At 40.4% G+C, this 23,466-nt stretch overlaps 1 protein-coding gene across 2 annotated transcripts in view; it reads left to right on the forward strand.

The window, feature by feature from the left end:
- prkcaa (protein kinase C, alpha, a) overlaps positions 1-23,466 on the forward strand; it is a 181,306-nt gene that overhangs the window by 152,710 nt on the left and 5,130 nt on the right. For both annotated transcript variants that reach the window (XM_056459747.1, XM_056459748.1), the window contains 2 exons: positions 5,237-5,344; positions 8,255-8,395. In XM_056459747.1, coding sequence (XP_056315722.1) covers positions 5,237-5,344; positions 8,255-8,395 — 249 coding nt within the window. The remainder of the gene's footprint in view (positions 1-5,236; positions 5,345-8,254; positions 8,396-23,466) is intronic.

Below are 23,466 nucleotides of genomic sequence, written 5' to 3' on the forward strand. Positions count from 1 at the left end.
ACCTGGCAAAAGTATTGTTGCCTATCCAAGTTTTAGGAGCAACAAATAATAACTTGACTAATAATACTAACTTGTATTATTATTAATACTAACTTGTTATAATATAATTGAATAATAACTTGTTCTTCTAGTTGATCATTTGGTATCAGAAGTGGCTTATATGAAAGGCAAGGGGCTCTAGATTACACTTATTTTACCCAAATAAAATATGATCATGCCTTGATTTTTAATTATTTCATTAGGACAGTAAGGTATATAAAGTCATTTGAATATAAAGTCATGGTGAAGTGGAAAAAGAATTAATATTGTGTATGACTCCCATGAGCTTGGAGAACTGCATTCAAATATCTCTGCAATGACTCAAATAACTTATTAATAAAGTCATCTGGAATGGAAAAGAAAGCGTTCTTGCAGGACTCCCAAAGTTCATCAAGATTCTTTGGATTCATCTTCAATGCCTCCTTCATCTTACCCCAGACATGCTCAATAATATTCATATCTGGTGACTGGGCCGGCCAATCCTGGAGCACCATTACCATCTTTGTATCTCTTTTTGTCAGTTTTAGAGAATTCCATATCATTTGCTAAACAATGAGTATAATCTCTAATCTGTGTTAATTTCTCTATTATAGTCTAGATATCCAGTAATTTGCACTTATTAGTTAAGTCTGTCAGTTATATAGATGGGTGTCCTAAAAATGAAGTTCCGTTGAATTATTCATTTAGTCAGTTTACATTTACAATCAAAACAACCTGTTCTGTCTAATCTTCTTGTTATGTATCTTAATGTGTCAACGCATCTTCTCTTCTATTGCTAAAGTATACATATATAGCCTTGTTATCTTATACATCAACAAAAATATACCCAATAAACAACATAAACAATATAGTACCATATTTGTATATTCATACCATGTTGTTTAAATGGTGCTGTACTGACACTTTATTTCATACATCTTGCTAGTACAAGGTTAAACCTTTTTGCCTTCAGAACTGCCTCGATTATTCCTGGCTAAGACTTAACACAGTGTTGGGACAATTGCTCAGAGTTTTTTGTCTATAGTGTGATATCATCCCATGGTTACAGATTTGTTGGCTGGAGGTGCTCTAGTGGATTGATATCTATTGAAATCATTGTAAGCCCATTTGCTAAATGATCAGCTGGTGCTAAGGTGCTCAATTTGTGAATACATGGCAGGATGGATGTGGCTATTCCAAGTTCTGACCATACCATCTGATTGCTGCACTATGGAAATCTAGACTCGTCATTGATTGATTGATTTATTAATTAATTTTCCTTCGGCTTAGTCCCTTATTTATCAGGGGACGCCACAGCAAAATGAACCACCAACTATTCTAGCATAGATTTTACACAACGGATGCCCTTCTAGCCCCAACCCAGTACTGAGAAACACCTATACACTCTCACATGCACACACACACACACACATACACACACTTAGGCCTTTGTTTACACAATTCACCTATACCTATTGTCTTTGGACTGTGGGGGAAACCAAAGCACCTGGGGGAAGCCCACGAAAACAAAGGGAGAACATGCAATCTCCAAACAGAAATGCTAACTGATCCAAGTTGAGACTCGAACCAGTGCTAACCACTGAGCCACTGTGCTGCCCAGCTAGACTCATCAGTCCAGGCATTCTTTTCCCAATGTTATTCTATTTTATTCTTTTCTGCATACTTTGGTTGTAACAAAATGTTTTTTTGAGTTACTGCTGCCTTTTTATGTTAGCTTGAACCACCCTGACCCTTCTCATCTGACCTCTGGGATTAAAAAGGGAAAAACCATTTCACCCACTAAACTGTCACTCACTGGATATTTGGTCTTTTTTTAGAACATTCTCTGTCAACACCAGAGATGACTGTGTATTAAATCCTAGTTCATCAGCAGTTTATGAAATTCTCAGACCAGCACTTCTGACGAAAACAACCAGGCCATGTTCAAAGTCAATCAAATAACCTTTCTTTCCCATTCTGATGTTCGTTTTTAATTTCAGCAGAAATCTTCTTGACCTTGGTCTCAGTCAGCTCCCTATAGCTCCCGGGGTCATGAGTCAGTATGTCATGTACAGTACACAAATTTGGGCACTGGTAAGGACAGTGAGAAGCTTAGTTCACTAAACATTGGGACATTGATGGTGACATGAGAATGTCCTTGTTGTACAACATCACAACTGAAATTTATAAACAACAGCAGAACCGATATCTTTCACTTTTTTTAAGTATCTCAAAGATAAATAATTGTATTTCATATACCAGCAACAATTTCAACCATTAATTAAGTCTAAGGGTTTTATTTTAACGATCTAGTTGCAAAATCTAAAGTGCAAGGCACAAAAGCATTCAAGGTGTGTCCAAACCCACTTTTGCTATTTTCATTCATTCATTTTTTTTTTGGCTTAGCCCCTTAATTATTCTGGGTTTGCCACAGCGGAATGAACCACCAACTTTTCTAGCATATGTTTTCTGCAGTGGATGCCCTTCCAGCTGCAACCCATCACTGGGAAACACCCATTACCCTCATTCACACACATACACTACGGACAATTTAGCTTACCCAATTCACATGTACCACATGTCTTTTGACTTGTGGGGGTAACCGGAGCACCCGGAGGAAACCCACACGAACACGGCGAGAACATACAAACTCCACACAGAAATGCCAACTGACCCACCTGAGGCTCAAACCAACAACCTTCTTGCTGTGAGGCGATTGTCCTACTCACTGAGCCACCGTGACACCTACTTTTGCTATTTTAAGGATGGAAAAATAGGGTTTGCACCCCGGCGCATGGTGTAACAGGGTTAAATTATTCTCTTAATGAGTTATGGGTGTGGTTTGAGCATATTGTGCATTTAACCAATCAGAGTCTCATCTCACATTCCCTTTAAGAGCCAGTTGTTTCACGCGGGGCCCCCCTGCGGTGTGTCCGGGGCTCGTCCACTATGCCACTAACTTTAGACCAACTTTTAGTTAAAAAAGTGCTGCCTATTCCATTTCTTCAAAATTGCAACGTGCCAATAATGCAGCTTAACACACCTTCTTTCTGGACTGGCACAAAGAGTCCACAAAGTGGAGTCCACAAAGTTGTGCAAATAGATTTGCCATTTAAACAAAAGTGGCGCAAAACATGAAAATGAGGGTTGCGCTGGTCTGAAATTAGAAACAAATCACACCATGCATGTCTTGCGGTTGTACAGTGCATCTGGAAAGTATTCATAGTGCTTTGTCTCGAGGCACAAGGTTGGGAAAGGTTACAGAAAAGTTTCTGCTACTCTAAAAGTTCCAATGTGTACAGTGACCTTGATCATCCATAAGTGGAAGATGTATGGAACCACCAGGACTCTTCCCAGAGCTGACGGGGCATCTAAGCTGAGTGATTGGGGGAGAAGGGCCTTAGTCAGGGAGGTGATCAATAACTCAATGGTCACTCTGTCTGAGCTCCAGCATTCTTCTGTGGAGAGAGGAGAACCTTACAGAAGGACAAACATCTGTGCAGCAAACCACCAAGCATGCCTGTAGGGTAGAGTGGCCAGATGGAAGCCACTCCCCGTCAAAAGGTTCATCTTCCAGCAGGACAATGACCCGAAGCACACCGCCAAAATATCAATGGAGTGGCTTCACAACAACTCAGTGAATGTCCTTGAGTGGCCCATCCAGAGCCCAGACCTAAATCCTATTGAAAATCTCTGGAGAGATCTGAAATAGGCTGTACACCATCGCTTCCCATCCAACCTGATAGAGCTTGAGAGGTTCCGCAAAGAGGAATGGACAAAAAATCCCAAAGACAGGTGTGCCAAGCTTGTGGCACCATATTCAAAAAGACTTGATGCTGTAATTGCTGCCAAAGGTGCATCAACAAAGTATTGAGCAAAGGTTGTGAATACTTATGTACATGTGATTTTTTTTAGGTTTTTTATTTTTAATAAATTTACAACAATTTAAAAAAAAATTCACATTATCATTATGGGGAATTTTGAGGAAACAAATAAATTTATTCCATTTTGGAAAAAGGCTGTAATATAAAAATATGTGGAAAAAGTGAAGCGCTATGAATACATTCCAGATGCACTGTATGATAGGGACCTAAATGTTTTCTAGATAGTTCTGTACCTGTCTAAATATGTTAATTCATGGTTAAGATAAGTTATAAGTTATTTAAAAAAAAAAATTTTAGAACTTAAAGTCCCCAAAAAATCAAACCTAACCATATGATTTTGTTAGCTCACATTGCTAGTTTTGTGGTGAACAATTCATCTGTGCATGTCATTAAGAAAAAAAAATGTTTGTCCTTCTAATCTTTTATTGAAATCTAAAAATGCACTTCCTGTTTGTTTGTTTGTTTGTTTGTTTGTTTGTTTGTTTAGTTGGTTTTTGTTTTTTTCAGTTAAATTGTCAGATTACGTATATCTTAGGAATTGGGCATGGCTAACATATTTAACTGCGCTGCTCCAATTGTCAGTTTTGCCAAACATAAATGTTGATGAGGAGGTGTCTGTTGGGCTGTTATAACTCTCCCTAAACCCTTTTGCCCATCTTTCTGAATGAAATGCATACTTTACTACATCCATTCATCTCGAAGTAGAAAAAACAAGCCTCGTCCACTGTTTTGTCATTTAATGTTCTGTTTCTCGAGGAACTGCGTCACAATCCTAAAAAAAAATAGTGGTCACAGCTTCCAATTCATGGGAAATTTAAGGGAAGATAAAGTTAAGGGGACATACTGTATAGTGAGCATCAATGCATGGTTTTTACTATACATTACATTACTATACTATACTATACTATACTATACTATACTATACTATACTATACAGACTTTTCAGGAAGCAAAAGTAGTACATGGGAAGATTTCTTGCAACTGGCACTTGACAACTGAACAAAGGAGCTGATTAAGATGCCCCTCTTGTCTCCAAGCATTGATTTACTGCCATGTGATTTGGATGATTAGATATTTATATTTACGAGTTGTTGAACAGGAGTACCTTATAAAGTGGCAGATCAGTGTAAGGTCTTACAAATAAAAACTATGGTAGTGTTACTTTGTCCAGGCATAATGATTGTCTTTCCCGTGGTATATTTTAAGATAACATGATTATAGTAAATTCTTTAATGTCACATTTTCATGAGTTTTAAAACCCATATGTATTATCAGACCTTGTTACTAATAATTTACTTTAGTATGATATTATGTTCTTTTTTTTCTCTTCTCAGCCTCCATTTGATGGTGAGGATGAAGATGAACTTTTCCAGTCCATTATGGAACACAATGTCTCCTACTCTAAAACCTTGTCCAAAGAAGCAGTTTCTATCTGCAAAGGGGTGAGGTTTCAATCTAAGCCAGCACAAAATTCACCAAATACCTAATTCTTTCTTTAAGATATCTTGAATCTTAACCTTTGGAATAGTTCTGCTGATGTCCCTATGAATCCAAGATCATTCTAACTAAATATGCTAATATTTGAAATCAATACAGTGTATGTTAAAAGCAATGGAGTTGGTAACCATTGTCCTAAAGTATGTTCACTGAAAATTACTAAAATGTAGAAAAAAGGAAAAACGTTCCTTGTGTTGCTGGTACTACTTTTAATCAATTATATTGCATGCATCTTCACAGAGCCCATCAGAAATTCACTGGAGGAGCTGATCCAATTTAGATAAAAACCACATGAACCCCTGGTTTCATTTTTAATAACAGTCTTATCAAGGTTTAGTCTTCCTTTTGCCATGGACCCAGTCTGTTTTTATTGGATTCAGTGTCAGTATGACTAAAGACTAAAACTTTAATTATTTTACCTTGCCAGATGTTTAGAATGTAAGTGAAATGGATCTCTCTTTTTTTACTGTGGTACACAAGAAGTCTATATTATTTTCATCATCTTTATTACATGACATCTACAAAGACATTACAAGATTCAGTATATTTGGCTCCCCTTTTTTGTATAGATATCACATCTCTTTCTCATACCTTCACAATTCTACATATAGTTTTACTGTATAATGCATATGTGTAAACATCCCTGAAAAAATACAGTGACAGTGTTATGATAAAGTGATTGCATGCATATAGCCAGGATTCCAGACACCAATGAACTCCATGGCTGATTTTGCATTGAAGTGACAATTAGGGATGCTCATTTCAGTTAATTTTGCCAACCAACAACCGCAACTCGTTAACTGAATATTAACTGGTAACTGGTCAGATTAATATTAAATTATTATTAAAAAAAATGTTTTATTTAAAATATATGTATCTATTTTGTGTCTTGCATTTTAAAATACGAATTTATTTTAACATGTGAACAGCAGCATAGAAAAAGATTATAAACTACATAGAAAGAATAAAATAAAATAAATAGCGCTGCTCTAGATTTTTGTCAATTAAATTACAAATATAGGTAACAAAATGAAAACACTGACTGAGTTCTTTTAAACTGGCATAAGCTGTTTTTTCCAGTCATGTTTTTTTTTCAGTCAAATAAAAATATCAGGCTACCTCAAATCAATCGCTCCATGGAAAATATGCATTTAATTAATGCTCCGCTATAATTCTTATATCACAAACCTCAGTCAACATTTTTAATAGAAGTCATTAATTTAAAGATTATGTCTTGAGCTTCTGATTTTAACTTAGAGCTTGTGCGCCTTTATTTTCTCCATCTCACTTATGGTTTATGTGCGCGTGCTGATGAAAGGCTCATATGTTGACTTTTTGTAAAGTATAGGCTACTACAGCATGCAACAATTTTGTTGTTTACATATGATATTGCATTAATTTGTATACATGTCTTATAAGCTATAAAATGAAAGCCCCAGTTTGGTGTAGAGTTATCATTATGCAAAAATCAAGAAAACCTTTGGATTTGTTTGATTCGTAAATTATGTAGGCTATTTAAAAATTGATATTTTATAAGAACTATTAATAACTGTAATTTCACAAATGTAAAAAAGATTGGTTTGTTGGTTGTAAATCATCACAACTGTAGCTTATTTGTTGTGTTTATGAGCAGTGCCGGAGCGCACTCTGATGGAGAAAAAAATCCAGACTCTCCGACTTGTGGCTGGCTTGTTTCCAAAACAGCTCACATTTTAGAAAGTTTTGTTTTTGCGGCTTTCTCCAAGTGTGCAAATAAACAGAAGGGTTTATGATGCAGATCCAGGACAGAGGCGATTAGCATCAGCATTGGTTTGGCATCAACTCATCTCTGTCAAACTGTGACCAGCATTATACTTCTTTCATTTTGCAAAATACGTCTGTAAGCACGTGTGGTTGCACGTGTTACCATCACACGAGTTAACAAATATGTGTTGCACACTTATACAGCCAAGCTTAAAATAAATAAAAAAATATACATATATATATATATATATATATATATATATATATATATATATATATATATATATATAAATATATATATATATATATATATAAATATATATATATATATATATATAAATATATATATATATATATATATATATATATATATATATATATATATTAATCGTTTAACTGATACCAATAATCCATTAAAAACGCACCTTATCAGTTAACGGTTAATCGGTTATTATGAGCATCCCTAGTGCCAATTTTATTTTAAAAACTAAAAAACATTAAATTGGCATTTCAAAAAAGAACTTTCATCAAGGTGAAAGACAAATGTTTAATTTCACATATTAAATTTGTCATTTTGGCTCAAGGTACTTTCAAAAATGTCAGTAGAAGCAAGACAGAACATAAATGATGAGCTGCATCATCACATTGTCTGACTTATATATAGTTATCTTTCACCTTCTGTCTTTTGGTCAGTGTTAAAAGTGTAAGTTCATCTATTTTCATTTCTGAGTATTATTGAAGTGTGTCTGTGCGGGTGTGCGTGTCTGTGTGTGTGCACACGTGTGTCTTGTAAGCTGTGTCACTTACTAATAGAGATATAGTGGCTGTCAGAAGCTGACCCAGAAAAGCCCACGACTATAAGGTGATAATGTATTAGACCTTTTCCTGAAGCCAGTTTTCCAGACAAATTTAAGTGACCATTTAGTCTCTTTTAAAAACAGGGTTAGTGGTGGGTTGAATCACATACTGTACAGCATTTTAATAGTACTCTCAAAGTTATATTATACCCAAAACATTTGTGTGAACTATCCATGCAACTTGTCATGTTGTTTCTCATTTTAATAAAAGTTCATGAAATGACTGTAATGATTACAATTTGTCTTGTGTCTCAGCTGATGACCAAACACCCTTCAAAACGCCTGGGCTGTGGTCTAGAGGGTGAAAGAGATATTAGGGAACATGCTTTCTTCCGTCGAATTGACTGGGATCGCCTGGCAAACAGAGAAGTACAGCCTCCATTCAAACCCAAAGTGGTAAGACAATTCTTCTTCTAAAGGTCTATTCAGTTTTATTTTATATGTATCCATGTAAAGAGATGAAAGTGCTTTTGATGTGAAAAGTCATGTATTATTTGATTAGTCAAATGTTAACTCACTAGTTGTGTGTATATAGTTGTTAACTATAAGCATGTTGCGTTTATTACAGGTAATGAATAATGTTGCCCAGAGGTGTCATACTGTATACAGTAAAAACTGACAAATGAATCCAGTTGCGATCATTGTGATATGTTATATAGTATACCATGTTTTAAGGCTTTGTATGCAACTAGCAGTATTGGAAACAATGTACCTATGAATTGACACTGAAATTGGTACGCTAAAAAATGCTGCATTGTTTAAACCCAATATGGACAAACCCAAATGTTTCGTTTAACATTTTAAATTAAATTAAAAATACATATTTTATCCCAGCTGTTAAAGCTAAATTGTCCATTAAACAACACAGTGTTTTTTAGAATGTATGCTAGAATTTTCTGGTCTCTAGAAGAAGTCTAAGGGCTCTATTTTAACGATCTAGGCGCAAAGTCTAAAGCACATGGCGCAAAAGCATTCTGTCAAGGACAGAAAAATACTCTTTGCGCCCAGGCACATGGTCTAACAGGGTTGTGCTTATTCTCTTAATGAGTTATGGGTGTGTTCTGAGGATAACGTGCATTAAACTAATCAGAGTTTCATCTCTCATTCCCTTTAAGAGTCAGTTATGTCAGTTGCGCCATGGCGCATTTGCTATTTACATGGCGGACTTTGTAAGTGGAAAAACTGAACGCTTCTCTAGCTTGAACAAACCATCTTCAGTGCAATGATAAAGAACAAGCCTCCTCCATTCAGCCTCTTTACTTTCTCTTTATTTTGCTTTATGTGTACTTGTTTGGACCGTATAGGCGCATAACTAACATGCTCTGTGGTGGACTTTGGACCAGCTTTTAGTCATTGGTGTGGTCTATTTCAGTTTCTCAAAATAGCAACGTGCCAACAATGTGCCCTAAACACCCCCTTTTTAGACCGAAACAATGATAAGTCCACAAAGTGGCACAAATGGATTTGATATTTAAACAACGTGGCCAAAAACGTAAAAATTAGGGTTGCGCTGGTCTAAAAAATAGCAACAATTCACACCATACACATCTTGGTGTATGATAGGGCCCTAGGTGTCATAATTAAACCGGTTAGTTCAGCTTGTTACCATATAATATATATTACAGTATAATCCATAGTCAGTAATGCATATAGTTGTGTTGAGTTGAAATTACATGAAGTACATTCTTCTCCATCAGAATAAGACAATTGTGTCTGAAATCACATATTTCTCAAGTAGGTCTGCTACGATTGTATTTGAATTTACTTTGACAATTAGAAAAGTACATTATATATAATATGAACATGAGTAATGGAATTTGCATGTACTAAATCTGCCAGGTCATCAAGCCCATGTCAGTTGCATTGCTTCAGTTTATAAATTCTCTCACGTGGCCTGATGACTTCAGAATCTTGCTGGAACTAGTCAGTCATCTGGGTACTTCTCATCTGCTTTTTTTCCCAATACTGTGAATTCAGAAATACTACTCAGCTCACATACTGTTGTTCACATGCTATATAGGGAAGAATGTGATTTGGGACGCACTGTACAGTATTTGTCTCATAACCTCTAAACATTACTATGGGGAAAAGAATGAACATCTTAAAAAACAGGACATGCAGATGTAGAAACGTAGATTTTTAAAGTCAAATTGCTTGATGATTGTACTAACGATATATCTATATCCATCAATGCAAAGAGGAATGTTACATTTAAATATGTGGTGTAATAGCAAATTTACTTGTTGGTAATGCAAGGCCATTACTTGTCTTCAAATTAAAATAAGTTTACACATATAGTAAAGACCTTAAGTGAGTGCTGCCTAAGAGATTTGCAATAATTAAGGTGACCATGTTTTTCAGTATAAATGGGTTTTCAGTGTTCCCACTGGTCAATTTCTGGAATATCAAGGAATTTTAAAAGGACTGTTTCAAACAAGTTAAGGAAATACATTTTTAAAATATCCAAGTAATGGATGTTAAATTTTACTTTACATTTATTAAAATGAAAATTTTCTGCAATTAAACTCAGGGCTTTACATTACACCCGCCAATCGAGGGTAGATTAGGGTAGATTTTAGTTGTGGCGGGTTAAACAACCACTCTCACTAGCCACTTTGGCTGGTTAAAGATAATTTTTAAATGATAGTTTTCTTAAAAGCAGGGTTCGACAATAAAGATGGCCCAATATGTGTGCAAACGTCATCTTAGAATCGAGAAGCAGCATGACCGACAAAAATAGCGTTCGCGTGAGCAAAAGAAAGCAGGTGAATACCGAATGAGAGGATAATCCAAAAGCTCCAGATGTTTCTAAAATATGTCTTTTTGTAAGCAGCAGCAGTTACTGGTTTTGTTTAAGCTATTCTTTGAATGGAAAAAATTATGGGCCTAACGTTACCTGTGTGCGTATGATCATCCTTCCATTATCACACATGGTATGTTTTTCACCTGCTTTCTTTTGCTTACGGTTATTTTTGTTAATATTATTTAATTATCATTTTTACAATAACATCGCTTTAATATGAGATTAACTCCCCATGTATGTGTAGTTAACTAGTGATCTGAGAGACCTTTAGCCTGGATAGACTAGGTTACTGTGCATAGTTTTAGATACATGGCAAGAATTATTTTTTAAATGTATTTGTTTTTTTTAAGAAAAGTTTTGTTAAATAAAAACAGCCTGTATACAGTTATATTTTGCATGTTTTGACATGTTATTTAACATTTGTGGCTAAGAAATAATTATGTATTTATTTTTGGTGTGGTCAGAAATAAATTTGGTAAATCCTTAGTGTTGAGCCCTGAAAAGTCCCGTGAAATTTAAAAAATTGCAATACGACATTATGAAACCACAACCCATTTGCTCATGCACATTAAGCAAGTTCATGAACAAAAAGGTGAAATTAATGAGGAGGCGTGTGGACATAACACAAAGTCTAAAACAAGTAATTTTAGCATGCCTAAGTCAAATTTATGCATATAAAATAAATTTTTCCCAACAACAAAAATGTGGCTAGTGAAAAAGGCGAGTGGCTAGTAATGTTGGAGAACGCTACGGTTACTAAAGTAACCCTTCGTTCCCCGAGGGGGGGAATGGAAATGCTATGTGGAAACTTCCACTCTGGGGATTTCGTCAGAAACCAATCATCTGAAAGAGTATAAAAACGGGCCAATGAAATGCCAATGAGTTGGCAGCGTCAGCGTGCACAGCTGGCGTCAATGACAATCAGTCATGCTATAAAGATGCAGCCAGTGCCATGCTCGACATCCTTTTCTAGCTGAAGAGACTTTCACGCTCAACAGCTAAGGGACAATCGTTGTGGCGAAGGAACATAGCATTTCCGTTCCCCCCCTCGGGGAACGAAGGGTTACTTTAGTAACCGTAGCGTTCCCCTTCGGATGGGGAACTCCAATGCTATGTGGAAACTTCCACTATGGGGAAATCTATGGAAAACGCCACAACGAAAGAACCTTACTGCGTCCCTGGCGAAGGGTGTGCCACGCAGTAGAGCGAGCACACCTACAACGCCCCGAGACACAGTCTTCCAACGTGTCCCCTGGCCCTCACTTACCTGTTCAGAAACAGTTATATTTTCGGGGAGTCGCCATAACCCAGTAAAATAGGTTTTGATATGACAGTACGTTGGGAAAGCGTTCAGTCCCGATAGGGAGGACGCTGCGGAGCTCACCTGTTACCCAGAGGGGAGACCTGGTGACAACCTATGGACTAGCCCAGAGATGGGGAGTCCTTGCATAAGGATGGTTAGCGGGGAGGGAAGACACGAGCCTGCCCTAGAAGGGGGGACTATACCGTGGCTGAGTGAACGTATGGGATCACCAGCGGGGATCACGCATAACAGGCACCTATACCCAGAACGCGGGCTGACCAGCGGGCATGCCGACAACGTAACGGGCCAACACCTGACTCCTCCGCTGAGTCAGGTGCTGGGGGCCTCGGAGGAACTCTGCAGGGTTCGCCAAAGAAATGGGGAACTAAACTGACAAAGCTGAAAAAGCACATGTATCTCCGGGTTAGGGAGAGTGGCGCAGCAAGCGTGTTTCGACACCTCAACCGAATCGTTTCCTCAATCACCAAGGGTTACCTAATACCCTTGAGGAAACCGGCTCCACTCGCAGATTGTAACCTAGCAAATGTAATGGGTGTCACCCAACCCGTAGCTCTACAATGTCTGTCAGAGAGGCGCCATGTGCTAACGCCCAGGAGGATGCGATGCTCCTTGTGGAGTGCGCTCTCACCCCCGGGGGACACAGCTCACCCTGGCTCAAAAGCGAGGGAGATGGCATCCACTATCCAGTGGGCCAACCTCCATTTCGATACGGCACTTCCCATCTGCCGACCACTGTAACGGACAAAGAGCTGGTCAGAGGATCTAAGGCTCTGAGTGTGGTCCACATATATTCGCAAAGCGCGAACAGGACACAACAATGAAAGGGCTGGGTCTGCCTCCTCCGCGGGCAGCGCTTGCAGGCTCACTACCTGATCCTTAAACGGCGTGGTAGGAACCTTGGGCACATAGCCGGGCCGGGGTCTCAGGACAACGTGAGAGTAGGCCGGCCCGAATTCTAGGCACGAGTCACTGACCGAAAATGCCTCCAGGTACCCAACCCTCTTAACCGATGCCAATGCGACCAGCAGAGCTGTCTTCAAGGACAGAAATCTCAAGGATACTGAGTCGAGTGGTTCGAAGGGATTCCCACGTAGGCTCGTAGCACTACCGCGAGATCTCAAGAGGGCATGAGAGGGGGGCGGGGAGGAAACATCCGCCTCGCACCTCTGAGGAACTGGATGATGAGGTTATGCCTCCCCATGGTGCCGCCATCCACGCATCATGATGAGTGGAGATGGTGGCCACGTAAACCCTCAGTGTGGAGCGCGACAGCCTTCGCTTCACCTGTCCTGAAGGAAAGAAAGCACAACACTGATCTGGCAAGATCGGGGGTCTTCTCGGCGAGAAGCGCACCACTCAGTGAATAGACTCCACTCCAGGGCGTAGGCATGCCTCGTAGAGGGTGCACTAGCCTGAGTGATGGTATTAACCACCGCCAACGGTAGGTTACCTAAGTCTTCCTCGTCGCGTCTTATGGACCCCACATGGAGGTTCCACAGAACTAAGCGAGGGTGCCAGATGGTGCCCTGTCCCTGAGAGAGTAGGTCCTCTCTCAAAGGGACTCGCCAGGGGGGGCGTCGCGAGGAGGGAGAGTTCTGATATCCAGGTCCGGTTGGGCCAGGGGCGCAACTAGCAAGACCTGCCCCTCGTCCTCCCTGACCTTGCACAGAAACTTCGCGAGTAGGCTCACTGGGGGAAGTGCATACTTACGCATGCCCCGAGACTCGGGGTGGAGTCGCCATTCTCCCGGGGAAGGAGCTGCCGTGAGAGCCGGTTGGCCGCACGGTTGAGCCCATCCGGGGTGTGAATAGCAAGCAGCGACTTCAGCCGCGTATGACTCCAGAGGAGCAGACGGCGAGCGAGCTGAGACATGCAGCGGGAGCGTATACCCCCCATCCGGATGGAATACGCTACCGCGGCCGTGCTGTCCGTCCTGACCAGCACGTGTTGCCCCCTCAGCACCGGTAAAAAGCGGCGCAGAGCCAGAAACACTGCCAACAGCTCGAGGCAGTTGATATGCCAATGCAGCTGGGTTCCCCTCCACAGGTCCGCAGCAGCATGCCCGCTACACTCGGCCCCCCACCCCATACTTGAGGCATCTGCCGAAACGACAGCCTGCCTGGACGCCTGACCTAGGGGCACACTGGCCCGTAGGAAGGAGGGGTCCTTTCCAGGGGGTGAGGGTGCGGCGACACAGCGCAGTGACAGTCACTCGGTGTGTGCCCGGGTGCCATGCGTGTCTGGGGACCCGATCGTGAAGCCAATGCTGTAGTGGTCTCATATGGAGCAATCCGAGCGGCGTGGCTGCGGCTGCGGATGCCATATGCCCCAGGAGCCTCTGAAATAATTTCAGGGGGACCACTTTTTTCCTGTCGAACTCTCTCAGACAGTTCAGGATTACCTCGGCGCGCTCTCGTGAAAGGCGCGCCTCCATAGTGATCGAGTCCAGCTCCAACCCGAGAAAGGAGATGCTCTGCACGGGGGCGAGCTTGCGCTTTTCTCAGTTGGCCTGAAACCCCAACGGGCGGAGGTGCCGGAGTACCTTGTCTCTGTGCATAATCAATTGCTCCCGAAAGTGGGCTAAAAATCAGCCAGTCATCGAGATAATTGAGCGTGCGGATGCCGGCGAGCCGAAGGGGCGCGAGGGCACCCTCCGCGAGCTTGGTGAAAACTCGCGGAAACAGAGAGAGCCCGAAGGGGAGGACCTTGTATTGCCATGCTCAACCTTCAAACGCAAACCGCAGAAACTGCCGGTGGCGTGGAAGTGTGGAGATATGAAAATACGCGTCCTTCAGATCTATTGCTGCAGACCAATCCTGAGGACGAACGCATTGCGTGATGCGCATCTGCGTAAGCATTCCGAAGCGCAGCCTGTGAAGGCAGCGGTTCAAAACGTGCAGATATAGGATTGGCCATAGCCCACCGCTCTTTTTGGGCACGATGAAGTACAGGCTGTAAAACCCGCGCTCCATCTCGGCTGGAGCAATCTCCTCTCGCAAGACAGGGGCGGACACAGGACTGACCCTGGTCGCCCGTGAACCTGGGAGGCCGTTTCGCGAACTGAATCGCATAGCCGAGGCTGGTCGTATGGATGAGCCATTGCGATGGGCTGGCCCGCGCTAACCAGGCAGGCAGAGCCCCCGCAAATGGTCCCACCCGCACGATCGTTGACGTTCCAGCGGCGGAGCAGCGTGGAGTGAGTGGGCTCATCCGGGGAGCGCTGGGGTCCCACAGGAGAGGAGATGTTCTCGTCTCGCACTCAAACTCCAGAAGAGGGGCTGGGAGTGGAGAGAAAGGAGACCGTTCTCTCGCGCTCCGTGAGCCATTGGCGAAATGCACCGATCCTGCGAGCTGGAAGGCATAGCGTCCCAGACTGGCAGTGTTCGGGCTGTCACATCCGGAGGAGGGGAAAAATGCTCTTTCACTGAGGATTTAATTTCGTTTTGCTTTTTTTTTTTTTTTTTTACACCTTTAAATAACGTGCCCTGCCCTCCAGCGGGGAAAGAGCAAATTCCCTCCTCCCCAGATGGCCCGCCTCAGGGACGCTTCGCGGTCCGTTTTACTGAACTTAGCGGCGCCCTGGGCGGGGGACGCTGGTTGCCTGCGCGATGCTCGGCGCAGCCGCGTGGCCGGAGGCGCAGGCGGGGGCGGCAAAGCAAAGCTGCAGGCGGGCGTCCTCGGCGAAAAAGCAGTGGATGTGGATGGCTCGGCGGGGGGAGCGGTCATACAATCCCGCCGATAGAGACCTCGCCCATCGCCTCCGACTGCTCTATCACCGGCGTGAATTCCTGGGCGAATTCACCGCCAATGTCGCCGAACAGGCCAGCCTGGGATATGGGTGAGTTAAGAAAGCGAACTTTGTCAACATCACGCACATCGCCAGGTTTAGCCTGAGGTGGCATTCCTAGATCACGGATGTGATCATCGTCCTTCCCAGGGCACACACAGCCGACTTTTTTTTTTTTTTGTAAGAGCATAGTCGGTTGCGGTGCGGAGCGCATGCTCAGTCCTGGGTCGGAACCATCCTCGCGCAGCCGGGCCAGCGCCTGCGCTTGGTAGCACTGGTAGGTGGCCATAGCGTGCATGGTGAGGGGGAAGGCGCACGCAGCACACTGCGTGAGCCTACTGTGCCCATCCAGGAAGAAGGGGATGGGGAGGCTTAGAAAGTCTCGCCTTCATCCCTCACATCACACCCCTCTAATCGGTCCGGCCGCGGGGCTGGGGGATAAACCATCTCCAAAGCACAGGGAAACACAGAAACACATGGGGAAGCACAGCCGCAAAGTCTGCTTCTGGATTCGACACCGCACTCATAGTCCCGGAGGGAGCGAGCGGGTTCGAATCCTCGTCAGACCTTGACAGCCCAACCTCCAAGGATGGTGAGGATGGAAGCGCACGCAGATCGGGCAGAAAAAAGTGCCCTTAGGACTGCGTGAGTTTACCGTGCACTTCCGGGAAGAAGGGGACGGGAGGCTTTGAAGGTCTTGCCTCCTTATATCCTCCACATCACACCCATCTAGTCGGTCCGGCCGCGGGATTGGGGGATAAACCATCACCAGACCCACGGCCGAAGCAGCCCGAGAAAGCACAGCCATCATGTCTGCTTTTTAGATGCCAACGCCGTGCTCTCCACCCCGGGAGCGGGCTCGCATCCTCATCAGACAATGACAGCCCATCCTCCGATGCAGCGATGGACATCTGACCCCGGTGTCATCAGGTGAGAGCGACCATCCAAGGACGGAGCGCTTCTCTTCACCTGAAGCTTGGGTGGAGCGCGTGGAGGAGCGAGAGGTCTGCGGCCCGGGGGCGGCGGATTTACTCCCACTGAAACCCTCAGATCTGCCCGAGTGCCAACCGCAGTGCGGGGGACAACTGGGGTGGGTGGCTCTTTTGCAAGAGTGAGCCGCGATCTTAACTGCGCAACAGACATGACATCAGTGATGGTATGCACTGCCCGCGAGCAACGCATTAACATGCTGGACCCCCAGACATGAAACGCTGTGCTCGTGCCCATCATCCGAGGATAGGAAACCACCGCATCCAGAAACGCACGGTCGGAGTGACGTCTTGAAAAAGACGCGCTGCACGACCGTGTTGCTCTTTTAGGAAAGCTTTTTTCCTATATACAAACCGCTCTTGGAGGACCGGACCCAAAGGACGCCAGGCAAGGGAGAAATACCCAACTCGACCATCTGCCACTGCGTGTACGCGCTCTGGATCGGGAGAAGCTGCTTCTCGATCTCTCTCTGTAGACACAGGTTGGAGATACCCTCAAAGACTCTCTCAGAAGCTTCGTGAAAAGCTCTGAAAGCGAAAGGATGTCGAGCATGGCACTGGCTGCGTCTTTATAGCATGACTGATTGTCATTGACGCCAGCTGTGCACGCTGATGCTGCCAACTCAATGGCATTTCATTGGCCCGTTTTTATACTCTTTCAGATGATTGGTTTCTGACGAAATCCCCATAGTGGAAGTTTCCACATAGCATTGGAGTTCCCCATCCGAAGGGGACTACTAGCCACAGTTGCTGGTGATCAAAAAAGTTAATGTCAAGCCCTGATTATACCATAGATTTCTATATTTTTCTATATGTTTCAAATGTTTTGCCTATTGTTATGGTTAGTATGTTTTTGTCAGTATCATTTTATTCATTTACTGCTTGTCAACTGGAAATCCTTTAATTCAAATGTAGTCACAAGGTTGTACCTGTTAAAATACTACACTTTTTGTGTCTGCTCAGTGCACTGCTCAGAACACAGCAGCTTAGTGTTCATTATTCATCATATTTTGTAATGTGGAAGTCAAATCTTTTCTGTAAACCTATTTTGGACTTCTGCTTTCTTTGCCGCTATGGGTAAATGACTAGAAATAACAAATGTGACCCTGGACCACAAAACCAGTCATAAGTGTAAATTTTTGAAAATTCTGACTTATTCTTCCTCTGAAAGCTGAATTAAAAGGCTACCCGTTGGTATATGTTTTGCCAGGGCAGTATTTGACTGAGATACAGTACAACTATTGAAAATCTAAGAGAATCTGAGTGCAAAAAAAAAAAAAAAAATTAAGAAATTCACTTTTAAAGTAGTTAAAATTAAGTTCTTAGCAATACACCTTACTAATCAAAAAATAGTTTTTTTGCATTTGTATGGTAGAAAATAACAAAGTATCTTCATGGATCTTTATCATTCTATTGATTTTAGACAAAGGAAAAGTCAATACATGTGATGTATTTTTGGCTAGTACTAAAAATAAACACATGAAACTTAAGACATGATAAGACCCATGATGAAAAGATACTTGAATCCAGGGTCATAAATGTCAGTAAACAGTCCAACAATGTGTACTGTACTTCAGAACATGGTGTTTGTGACAGTAAATTGCAAAGATAAGCTAAAAAATAAATAAACAAGTAGCACAGGTGGTTTTGTTTGCCTTAAATCCATTACCTTTCCTTTGGCCATTGCAACATTTTTTTAAAATGGGACTTTGCAAAGGCATAAAATCATCAGGGTAAATCACAACACTGAAATAATTCCCAAAATAAGGGATTTCAACCTTCTTCCTGCGGTCCTGCAAAGTTTATTTCCAACCTGCTTCAGCACACCTGCATGTACAGTTGAAGTCTTTGAATTTTTTTATTTTTTTTTTAATACTTCCCAAATGATGTTTAACGGAGCAAGGAAATTTTCACAGTATGTCTGATAATATTTTTTCTTCTGAAGAAAATTGGGAAAAAAACAGAAATTGGGGAAAAAAATAAACAGGGGGGTAATAATTCAAGTCTCAATTTTAGACTTCAACTCTATTATAGCAAATGATCTTGAAAAGCCTAATTTGCTGCTTTAGGTGCCTCAGGACCAGAATTAGAAGACCCCTGCTCTAAATAACTAAATCTTTTAAATTCCTAAAAATATAAAACATTGAATTAACATTACTTAAAATAATTGAATTTAATAATAAAATTTAAAACCGCAATCATCTGGGATGTTGTGGAGGGACTTGTGGAAAGATCAGAGTTGCACTGGAAATCATCCTGACACGCATTAATCATAATCATATGCCTGTCCTGATGAATGCTCATTGGTATTCTATGCCTCCTGATATTTGCTCTGATAATTCGGTAATTCTTTTTCCACTGTTATTTGGTGAAACGTGTTATGAATTGGAATAGCTTTTCTGAGGCAACGCCTGTGGAGGAAGTGATAATATTTTGCCAAGATATTAAAAGGACTGAGATAGAGCCATTTGTCATATTAAATAGCTTAGATTGTCCTTGTTATGGATGTGTGTGTTGTATGAGAGAAAGAAAGAGAGGGAGAGAGATGGATGGATAAGCTGCGAAAGCAGTCTGCATACATATATATGACTTCTAAAGTGGGTCATCCTGTAGTTGTTTCCCCTTCACAAGCACACATGCTATCAAACACATACATCATCGAATAGAGCATTCTGTCACATCACTGGGGACAAAACTGAAAATATGTGAGGGGTTAGAACATCTTGAGTGTTTATGTGTGTGCTTGTGTTGTGTTGCAATGTTCTAGTTTTTGTTCCTCTGTTTTTAAGTGAATGTGTTATGAACATCACCTGTCACTTTTAATATTTTGTGGTTGTTTGTTTGTTTGTTTGTTTGTTTGTTTGTTTGTTTGTTTTCAAAAATTTGCCTTGATATCCCCCCAGGACATCCTGAAGCTGAACTGCAGCCTCCTCTCATGGCCAAAAGTAGGCCAGATACAGACCCTGTGTGTCCCTTACACACTAATGGTGGGGGTTAAACAGGCTTAATTCAGTACAGCTACCATTTAAAACATTTAGCCGATCATTAGTTCCACTACTGACATTGGCAGTGCCCTACATGGATCTCTGTGTTGAAAAACTGTACTCTTTGTTAACGTGTGATTATGACAGTTGTAGGTTTAAATAAATGATCTATTTTCATCGTATATATTTGTTGATGTCGGTGAGATCTCCCTCAGTTTCCTATCATTGAGATGGGAGGGGAAATTCTGCTTCTTAAGAGAGCATGACACAGTAATTTACATGTGACCAGTGCTGGAGTCACCATTCATCTCTCCTTTCAGATATCATACAATGAGAGGGGGGAGGGGGGACTTCTATTTTAAGGCGCATCTTGAGCTGTACGTCATATAGAATCTGGCAGCTTCACAAAAGGAAACTCCATATCCTTATCCTTCTGTCCTTCGTGGAACTGTTCATGTGTGTGTACATGTAGGCAAAACAGGTGTGCAATTTGGATAAAGATATTATTTATATGAAATGCCAAGTAAGCAGTATAATAAATTGTTAATAGTCACATATATCAACTTTTTAAATCATAATAATTTTGCTGGACTAAATGTACACATTCATCAGATGGCTATTGTGTCACGTGCTGTTTTCTCCAATATTTGGAACATTTGTTGATGAAGATATATTTCCACCATTAATAAAAAATGTGTCACTCTCGTGTAGCTCAACATCCATTAGACTTTGATTAATCTTCAAAAACAAAACAAATACCATAACATTTTATGATGAACATATTCATGTTTGGCTTTAAATCGTATAAAACATGAGGCTAATGCAAAATCGTATGTTGCTACAAATAAATCACATTGTTTCTCAAATCACACACATGCATTTAAATTTCTGTTTACCAAATGTGATTTCTAAACATAATAGTTTAATAACTAATTTCTAATAACTGATTTCTTTATCTTTGCCATGATCACAGTAAATAATATTTTACTAGATATTTTTCAAGACGCTTCTATACAGCTTAAAGTGACATTTAAAGGCTAAACTAGGTTAATTAGTTTAACTAGGCAGGTTAGGGTAATTAGGCAAGTTATGGTATAATGATGTTTTTTTTCTGTAGACAGTAATAGCTTAAAGGGGCAAATAATAATGACTATAAAATGGATTTTAAAAAATGAAAAACTGCTTTTATTCTAGCCGAAATAAAACAAATAAGACTTTCTCCAGAGGAAAAATTATTATCAGACTTACTGTGAAAATGTCCTTGCTCTGTTAAACATCATTTGGGAAATATTTAAAAAAAAAAAAAAAAAAAAAAAAAGAGAGGCTAATAACTCTGACTTCAACTGTATGGCAAAATTGTAGTTTTGGGGTGAACACTCAGTTATTTTCTAATTAATAAAGCAATTACTTAATGTAATTAATAAAAAACGTTTTCTTAATAAAATAGTTAATTTCATTTCATGATGATGATTAGTCAGTAGCTTTGTTCAAGATAAAGCCAGTGCTTCTGTGTATCACTGCGCAACACTTAAGCAACAATCAGTGTAGTGTAGGAACTCTTCGACATGTTATATATTTCAAATAGGGTGGCACAATGTTGGAAAAATATTGGAACATTGCAAAAAAGAATTATCTGCGAAACCTATTGCAATATTTTGTATAATTTCATCAAATTACTTAATATTTATAGTTGAAAATAATTTATTGTAATACTTTATTTTGATGGTTCGTTTGTTGAATTTAAGTTACATCGCATCTACATGCCAACTAATTCTCATTCGATTATACAGTAAGTAGACTGTTAGGGTTGGGCTTAGGGTTAGTGTAAGTTGACATGTACTTGCAAAGTTTCTTCAGTTAAATGTCTGTTGAAGGAGCAGTATCAACAGATATTAAGCAGTAAAGTGTTACCGAATTAATCATGTCAGATTGAGTTGCATGTGAGTGAATCGTGCATAAAATATAATAAATCTAATCTACAAGCATAGTTGAATACAATAAAGAAAAAGATATATTTGAAATAAACAGTGTTTTATCGTTTTCTGAGTGAAATGAAATTTAAATAAAAAATCATCATGAAAATAATTCAAGAAAATCAATCATGATTTTCAATCGTTAAATGCTTTAAAATCACCCGAAACACATGCAAATGGTAAATTATAATACAAACTCAACATTACATATTCTGCAATGTGACTGTTGCGAAAGAACACATTGCAATATCGATGCTGTAATGATGTATTGTGCAGCCCTTATTTCAAACATTATCTGTTTATTATCTGTGTGTGAGTGACTGCTGCTGAAATAATGTTGTCTTATTCACTTTTTAAAAATGCCCTTCAGTCATGACTAAATCACAATACAGCACGGCCTCTCATACTTTATTGCTTACATAGTTGTTTAGATGCTTTCTTTAGTTTAATTGACAGCCTTTATTTAAACAATTAAGCATGTCACCCGAGAAAATAATGACTGTTAGAACAATTAAAAGTGCTAATGTAAAGCATCTGAAACATCTCATAGCCCACAAATGAATGTATCATTAACGAGAGATTCTATCAAGAACTATTCACTCTAATGTCATTCCAAACCCCTGAGAAATTTGTTCATTTTTAGTTCCACAAATGAAGATATTTTGGATGAAATTCAAGAGCTCCTTAATCCTCCATAGACGGCAATAGTCTCGACTCTTTCAAAGTTATAAAGGTACCAAATAACATCCTCAAAGCAGTCCATGTGGTTTCAGTGGTTCAATCTGAATATTATGAAAGTGTGCACATATAAACAAAAATATTGACCTTATTCAACAGTTTCTTCTTCTCAGTGTCAGTATAGAGTGCACATTCATGAGCACTGTGCACTAACCTATACCACAGATGGCTGCACACGACTTCTGTTTGAAATTAAGCACCAGAGTATCTGAGGTATATGTCAGCAGTAGCGTGACCAAGGGTAAAAGAGCATAAAGAGCTTTCATGAATCTGCTCCCTATACTGACACTGTGAAAGAGAAATGTTGAATAAAGGCATTATTTTTCATTTATGCACTCATAAAAGCATTCTCATTGATAATATGATAATATTATCTTGGTAGATTGATAATAATCGGATTGAACCACTAAAGACACATGGACTGTTTTGAGTATTTTTCAAGATGTTGAACGTGTTGGAACAGTTGCTATCTACAGTATGGGGGAACAGGGAGTCCTCAGATATTATCTAAAATTTCTTAATTTGTTTTCCAAAGATGAATGAAGGTCTCATGTGGTTGGAACGACATGAGGATGATTAATTATTGACTGTTTTATTTTTTGGTGAACTGACCCATTTAGTATTGAATACATACAGGTACAGCGGGGGAAAAAAAGTCATCACCTTAGAATTATAAGGTTCTATCTGACATTTCTGTCAAAAGTGAGTTATTGACATATTCTTATTAAATGACAACTTATCTACATTATGGGATGTTTTTTTATAAGTTGTTTACATTTTAAGACTTTTTATTTAAAAAACAAATGTTACACACACACTGTTGCTATATAGAATGCAAAAACTTTCAAGCTTAATATCTCAAAATCATT

This window comes from Danio aesculapii, chromosome 6 (assembly GCF_903798145.1).
Source record: "Danio aesculapii chromosome 6, fDanAes4.1, whole genome shotgun sequence".
Taxonomy (NCBI): Eukaryota; Metazoa; Chordata; class Actinopteri; order Cypriniformes; family Danionidae; genus Danio; species Danio aesculapii.